The sequence below is a fragment of the Myotis davidii genome, unplaced genomic scaffold, assembly GCF_000327345.1.
Source record: "Myotis davidii unplaced genomic scaffold, ASM32734v1 scaffold1035, whole genome shotgun sequence".
NCBI lineage: Eukaryota > Metazoa > Chordata > Mammalia > Chiroptera > Vespertilionidae > Myotis > Myotis davidii.
The window spans coordinates 165,459-173,779 of NW_006286719.1; the positions used below are offsets into that span (position 1 = coordinate 165,459).

Sequence of the window (8,321 nt, forward strand, 5' to 3'; positions counted from 1 at the left end):
GTCCCCGCCCCCATCGCGGAGCCCGTCACCCGTTGGAGATCAACGGGACACGCTGGCGTGTCTCGGATCGATTTTCTAGGTGCGGAGTTCACTCCCGAGGCTGCTGCGGCGTCTGGGGACCGCGGTGTCCCGGAGTCAGGTTCAGGCGCCGAGCTGGAGAGCGGATCTCACGCGGGCGCCTGCAGCACCTCACCGCCGCCGCCGCCGCCGCGGTGGGCGACCCCCGGCGTCTACACCTTCGGCCCGGGTCTGGCGGCTCGCCCGCACTCCTTCCCTCCCCTGCACGCGTTGGAGCTGAAGACTGAACCTGAGCGCGCCAGCCCGAGGTAGCGGAGACCGGGAGAAAGGATGGGCCCCCCTCTAGGGGTCCCGGCTCCACTGATGACCCTGAGGCGTCGGCAGGCCGGCCTCCGGGTTCGAGGATGAGGGTCCGAGACCCACCCTCCCCTCTCGCTCTCATGCCCGCGCCCCCAAGGGCCGGGGGTGCGGTGACACGCAACTTTGAAATAGTGGGTGGGGTGAGGGCAGCGGATCCCCTCATCCGAAATGCTGGGGGTCGGTTCCCAGACCTCGCCTCTTGTTAGAGCCAAACCGCAGAGATGCCGTCCACACCAGGCTGCCCTTACCCCTGGGTTTTAATACCGCGCTTCTTTTTCACTAACTAGGTGACCTTCGGGCTCTGGACCGGATCGCAGAAGAAATAGGCTTCTCCGGGAGATGATGCCTGGACAGGAGAGGCAGATTACAGCTAGGGAAGGGGCCAGTAGGAAAGTAAGTTTGCCTCCCCCTGCGCTGTGTGGGCGCGCCTACCCCGTGGATGTTTCGCGTCCACCTGCTCACCTGCCCTCCTCACTCTGCTCGGGAGAAGGCGGGGCGCAAGGGCCCCTCCCCCAGAGGAGCCTGGGTTTGCCAGAAGAGCGCTCTTTAGAAAGGGCCTGCCATTGCAGTAGCTGATTTTTAGGAACAATTTAAAACCCAGCACTTTTCTATTCGCCTTATGCTGGAGAGGTAAAGTGAGCGTTGAGTTGCTGCTTAAGAGCCCTAATCACTCAAGACGATTACGTTAATATAATATTAGCTTAATTATATTAACTTAATATTATTAACAATATATATTTTTGAGAAGTTATTCAGAGTTGGTGCATATACGCCTTTGTGGTCTATCGAGGCCCTGCAACATTTTTAAGAACTATTTTCAATTATTTTAATTATACAAAGTAATGCATTAACACAGCCTCTTAAAACGTGGATAGTACAGAAATATTTAGCATGGAAAGCAGATCAATTTTCTAATTCTTTTGTATTCATGTACATGTGTTTTCATTCATTCAGCAAATATTTATTGAAAACTACCAAGTTTCAGGCAGTGTTGAAGAGCTGAACATACAGTGGTTAAATACATATTAATGTATATATGTATGTCCAGAGAAATATTTAGTTTTTATATGTACGGTTTTAAAATTTTTGTTTGTTTTACATAAATGAGATCACATAGTGTGTATTCTCCAACCCCCCCCCCCATATAAGAATATATTTTGGAGATTATTTCACATTAGTACATAAGTATCAGTTGTATTCAGTTTAACCTCTACGCACAGTATGGATGCCTTATAGTGTGTTTATTGTTTCCCTGTGAGTGGACATTCTGGCTTCTTTTTTCTTTTCCCCTCACAAGTCAGGCTGTAGTCCCTGTGCATGCTTTTTAATGCTGACATTAATATTTCTTTAGGATAGAAATAAGCCTGGTTTGGTGGTCTATCCTGAAATTAATTCAACATAATTTTATGTCCTGTTGTGAAATTCTTCTTGGTTTTGGTGGCATAGAAATGAAAAAATGGATTGATGGATGGGTAGTCTGGTCAATAGAAGATTCTTAGTGTGATGACTTTGTATTTAATGGAGGTGTGAGGAGAACACGTGGGGGAGGGGTGGTTCATACAGAGAGGACAGCCTTCCAGCCTCCTGCAGTGCCCCCACCTCTGTACTTACCAGAAAAATCGTATCCTTCCAGATCAAGCTTAAGACCTGCCTCTTCCTTGAAACTTTCTGTAACTGCCTCTGCCCATGCTGACCCCACCCTTTTCTGGGTTCCTTTGATAGTAGTAATAGCCAACATAAGTGAGCTTAATGTGTGCTAGGCTGTTACACACTTTATTTTCCTCTCTGTACACGCTTTCTCATTTAACCTTCACAAAACCTTTAGATGTAGGTATTATTTTCATGTTGTCACCATTTACTCAACCAATGTTTTTTTTTTGGTATCTACTATGTGCCAGGAATTCTAGGCTCTGGGGTCCAGCTAAGACCAAGACCCTGCCCTCAGGAATTTATATCTTAGTAGCAGATACAGAAAAGAAAGAGAATAAACAAATATAATCGTCCCACCTTATCCACAGTTTTACTTTCCACAGTTTCAATTACCTGTGGTCCAAAAACATTAAATGGAAAATTCCAGAAATAATTCATAAATTTTAAATTGTAAGCCATTCTGAGTAGTGTGATGAAATCATAAATCATCCTGCTCCCTCTCTACTGGGATGTGAATCATCTCTTTACCCAATCTCTCCATGCTGTATTTGCTACTCACTCATTTGTCAGTTAGTAGCTGTCTTGGTTATTGGCACTTGTGTTCAAATAACTCTTATTTTACTTAATAATGAACTCAAAGCGTAAAAGTAGTGATGCTGGCAATTCTGATATGCAAAAGAGGAGCTGTAAAGTGCTTCCTTTTTAAGTGAAGAGTTGAATACAGTATAATAAGGTATTTCGTATTCTTTTTTTAATGAATTTTTAAAATGTATTTTTATTGATTTTTAGAGAGAGAAGAAGGGAGACGAATAGAGAGAGAAAAACATTGATGACAGAGAAACATCATCGATTGGCTGCCTCCTACTGGGGATTGAACCTGCAACCTGGGCATTGCCCTGACCAGGAGTCGAACTGTGACCTCTTGGTTCATGGGTCACTGCTCAACCACTGAGCCACACCAGCCGGACCTATAAGGTATTTTGAGAGAGAGTGAGAACATTCACATAACTTTTATTATAACCTATACTAGAGTCCTGGTACATGAAATTCGTGCACGGGTAGGGTCCCTAGGCCTGGCTGGCGATCAGGGCTGATCTGTAGGGTGATTGGGGGGGGCCCTGCTGGCACCTGCCTTGGCTGGCCTAGGGTCTGCGGGCTGGGGGGCAGCTCCTGCGTTGAGCATCTGCCCCTTAGTAGTCAGTGCACATCATAGCAACCAGTGATTCAGTCCATTCGCATATTAGGCTTTTATTATATAAGATTGTTGTAATTGTTCTATTTTATTATTGTTGTTGTTAATCTCTTATGTGCCTAATTTAAAAATTAAACTTTATCATACATATGTATGTATAGGAAAAACACATGGATCGGGTTCAGTACTATCCGAGGTTTCAGGCATCCACTGATGATCTTGGAATGCATCCTCTGTGGATAAGGGGAGATTGCTATACTGTTATTTCTGTGCTGATAAGTACTATGAAGTAAATAAATCAGGTTAGGGGCATTAGGAATGACATAGGATGGGGCAATACTATTTTAAGTAGATGGTAAGGGAATTCTCTGCAGAGGTGACATTTGAGTAGAAACCTGTGTGATTGAGATTTGGGGGAAGTGTTCTAGGAACCAGAGGTGTTAAGATCCTAAGTCAGGAGTGACCTGACTGATGAACAGGAAGAAATCCAGAATAGCTGGAAGCAGAGGGAAAAAAGCAGGAGTGGTAGAATATGAGTTATAGTTAGTCATCTTTACTGATGGGAAGCTGAGGCAGAGAGAAAGTAAGTAACTTGCCCAGGATCCTATAGCTAGTAAGAAACAGATCTGGGATTGAGTCCTTGCTAGGCCTGTCTGACTTTCTCAAATATGTATTTTCTTCCAAACTTACTTGATATTTGATACTTTTCTGAACATGTATAGCTTTTCTTTGCAACTCTGTGTTTCTTAAGAGTGGAGACCAGGTTTATATCACTTAAAAAATATGCTCTATCATGCGTAATACATGCACCATAATTGTTTTAGAATGAATGATTTATAGTATGATTCCCCCCTCACTTTTTCCTCTTCAGACGCCTCTTTAGCAGTGATCCGGAAAGGGGCATGATCCATGACCTGGGTCATACAGCGTTCATTCCACAGACATTATAGAGCACCTTTTGTTTGCCTGGTGTTGGGCCCAGCAGGGGGATGGCAAAGATGAAGAGAGGTCAGCCCCATGCTCTTGAAGCTGGCAGTTATAGCTGCTAGCAGCGGTTCTCAACCTGTGGGTCGCGAACAATGAAAATACATCCTTCATATCAGATATTTACATTACGATTCATAGCAGTAGCAAAATTACAGTTATGAAGTAGCAACGAAAATAATTTTATGGTTGGGGTCACCACAACATGAGGAACTGTATTAAAGGGTCACAGCATTAGGAAGGTTGAGAAACACTGTCAGCTAGAGGGAGGTGTGTCTACACTGTACAGTTGCCACAGGCAAGGATGATTGGTTAGTGTTCCCTGGGAGGAAGAGATGCAAAAAGAGCTTCAAAAGAAGATTGTGCCTGAGTGAGACACAATCTTCCTGTTAAAGGAAGAACAGACATTGGCTGGGCACAAGTAGAATGGAGGCACAGGCAGAGACCAGCATGTGCAAAAGCCCAGAAGATGGGAATGGTAAGATGCATGGGGCGGGGTGGGGTGGGAGGGATAATGAATGGCTTGACAAGGCTGGAAAAGTGATTGTGGAAGGCCCTGTTTTTCAGGCCAGGAGTTTGGATTTTATCCCACAGACTAGAGAGTTTGAGCTTAGAAAAACAGTCCAAAGAAGAGGGTAAACTGGGAATCGGACTGCTAGAGACTTGCTATAGACCTTTGACAGTGACAACCTTGTTCAGATCAAAGGTGGCGGGGTAGGGGGTGGGGATGGGGACTAACAAAGAACTGGGGGTCGGCTCTTTTGTGCCTGGTTCCCTGTGGAGTTGTCTTCTCAATAGAGAGTTGGCTTTCTAGCTTCCTCAGTGTCCAGAGTGTTAGAGGCCAGTGGTAGTCCTAACAGCAGCGCAGAGCTTAGTTGGTACATGAGTAACTGGGTGATAGGCTATGGGGGTGAGAGAACTAGATTTTAAATGCTTATTTACCTGACATACATTTTCTTCTTTGAAAGGATGGAGATAGCCCAGTGATATATTCCTCTTTACTGATACCATAGCAATAGGTATCAAGGAAGTGTCAAATGTGTGCAATATTATTTTCATCTATAGGATTGGAATTATTGCCAACTGAAATTCTGGAATGTCTAGGGGCTTATTTTTTTTAAACTAAGTTAAAGGAGAAAATATGAACAGAGCAAAGGTTGATGAGATAAAATAGAGGGCAAAGCAGAGAGTGATGCAACTAACATAGCAAATAAGACTAAAAAACAGCAGCAATTGTGAAATCTGTGCTTTTAGAATGTAGCACTTTTTGAAGCCTTGGTTCCTCCAGAAACTAAAAATTACTCTGCATTGGGCATTAGACACATTTAAAGTTTTTTTTTAAAATTATTATTATTATAAAAGCAAATGTAACTCCATAATAGAAATTTGAAAATAAAGACCAAAGGGGGTGTGGGACAGGAATTTACTCTTATTCCTACTGCTTTTAAGATGAGTGTTGTTAGCATATTTGTACACTTCCTTCATTGTTTGCTTTTTTTCTGCATCTAGTTATTAATTTTTAGAAATAAAAAATATATTCTTGCAATTTAAAGATAACCAAAATTAACATCTTTGGTCCAGTTTCTCTTTTACTTGCCCCTGGATTCCTGTGTTTCTATCCTGCTGTGCCAGCTACAGTGCTGCGAACTGCCTACTCTGCTCCTATATTAGAGAGACAGAATTGCTGGAGAAAATCAGGCAATCATGTGGTCGGTATTGCTAGCAAGTCCTTATTTCTAATTCTCTGCAAATGCCTTTCACTGTTTCTTGTCAACTTCCTGTGACTCTTACAAACCAACACCACTTGCAGCCAGCCCTGTGCTCAATCCCTGCCTTCCTTATTCTTAACAAATGACCTCAGTTCTTACGGTGAGAAAATTAACACCATTGTGAATGAGTTTCTTCAACTTGCTGCCTATCTCTACCTACCTTCTCCCAAAATTTTATTTAGATGTTCAAACTATTTTCACTTCCTTATCTCTAGTCTCAGGACAGGCCTACCTTCTTTTTAAGCTCATCTCTTCTGCCCGTGTTCTTGACTTTTACCCCTTCTTCTCTGCCTGTTCAGGAGCCATTATTGGTAATCTCTTCTCTTCCCCTCTCTCTTTAGACTTCTCCCCTTCAGCCTATAAAGCCATCTGATTTACCTTCATTCTAAAAGGTAAATTAGCTTGTGTCTCCCAGTACCTGTTGTACTGTTTCCCCCTTCCCTTGTTTAGTTTTCTAGAAAAAAATCATCTACATTTTTGTGTTTCCACTCCCTCATTCCTTTTCAGATTTTTCTTTGATGATTTTATCAGTTTGTTGGCTATAAAGGAAATATATATATAAGCATATACTATACTCATACAGAGAATAACAAAGCATAATGAAATAGAGAATACCCGTGAACACCCCACCTGATCCAAGAACGAGAATATTAACACTGCCACAGCATCTTTCAACTGTTCTTCCTCATCTTGGATCACATAGAAGATTCTCTATAGAGATAGCCACCATTCTCAATTTTGTATTTGTTGTAAACCAGCTCTTTTTTTTTTTGGTAAAGTTTTATCACATATATATGAATACCCAAATAATACATTAGTTTTGTTTGTTTCTGAGCTTAATAAAAATGATATCGTATATTTAGTCTTCTGGGACTTTTCTCACTAAATACTACATTTGTAAGATTCGTTGCTGTCCATTTTGGGAATATGGCACAATTTATTCATTCTCTTTGAAGGATGGTGGGTGGTTTGTGAGTTTTTCCTGTTTGAGCAGTTGCCTGGCGCACACTGGCAGTCTATCCACTTTCCTATTGCTTCACTATTTTCCTGAAACTTCTTGTTTAGGTTTCCATGAATGCCAAAGGCATATCCTCTCTAATTATTATTTTAGTGGTATACTACATTAAAAAAGAAACCAACTGTATTGAGATACAATTCACATACTGTACAGTTTACAGATGTGTGCAGTCATCACCACAAACAATTTTAGAACATTTTTATTACCTGAAAAAGGAACCCTGTACCTTTTAGTTATCACTTTCCATCTCCCCATGACCTCCATGCCTAAACAACCAAATCTTTCTGTTTTTATAAATTTGCTTATTGTGAACATTTCATATTAATGGAATCTTTGTCTTGTTCCTGTTCTTAGTAGGGGGCAAGCTTCCAGTCTTTAACCATTAAGTATAGTGTTAGCTGTTGGTTTTTATAGTTGCCCTTTGTCAGTTTCCCTCTAATTCCAAGTCTGTTGAGTGTTTTTATCATGAAAAGATTTTATAAAATGTTTTTTCTGTGTCTAATGAGATGACATGGTTTTTTGACATGGTCGGTGTATTATATATTATTTAATTTTTGGATGTCAAACCAAATTTGCATTCCTGGACAAATCCCACTTGGTTAGGCATGAAATCATTTTGTATGTTGATGAATTTGGCTTTCTACTCTTTTGTTGAGCAATTTAGTGTTCATATTTATAAACAATAGTGCTCCGTAGTTTTCTTGTGATGTCTTTGTCTGGTAATACTGGCCTGATAGAAAGAGTGAGAACTGTTCTGTTTTCTGAAGGCTTTATTAAAAATTGGCATTCTTCTTAATAAGTTTTTGATAGAATTCATTGATGAAGCCATCTGAACTTGGGCTTTTCTTTTGGGACATTTTTCTGATTACTAATTCAATGTCTTTACTTGTTATGGGTTGATTCAGATTGTCTATTTCTTCTTGAGCCATTTTTGGTAATGTGTGTCCTAGGAATTATGGACTGTCCATTTCTTCTAAGTTATCTAATTTGTTGGCATACAGTTATAACCCTTATTTCATAAGATAAGTAATAATCCTGCTTTCATTTTTGATTCTAATAAATTGAATCTTCTCTCTTTTTTTTTAGTCTTTCTAGCTAAAAGCTTGTCAATTTTGTTGATCATCTGAAAGAATCAGCTTTTGGTTTTGACTGTTTTCTCTATTTTTCTATTCTCTATTTCATTAATTTCCATTCTATTAAAAAAAATTGTTGCTCCCCTCTGGTACCCATCTCCCATTGCACTGCAGTAATTTCCCAATGAGGTCCCTCTGAACAATGTCTTTTTCCTTCCTTCCTTCCTTCCTTCCTTCCTTCCTTCCTTCCTTCCTTC

At 41.1% G+C, this 8,321-nt stretch overlaps 1 protein-coding gene across 2 annotated transcripts in view; it reads left to right on the top strand.

Annotated features, from left to right (window-relative positions):
- Window positions 1-12: 12 nt before the first annotated feature.
- Window positions 13-8,321, top strand: part of ATP7B (ATPase, Cu++ transporting, beta polypeptide) — a 79,012-nt gene continuing 70,703 nt past the window's right edge. For both annotated transcript variants that reach the window (XM_006758661.2, XM_015560608.1), the window contains exons 1-2: window positions 13-326; window positions 666-771. In XM_006758661.2, the coding sequence (XP_006758724.1) occupies window positions 718-771 (54 nt within the window). In that variant the 5' untranslated portion in view covers window positions 13-326; window positions 666-717. The remainder of the gene's footprint in view (window positions 327-665; window positions 772-8,321) is intronic.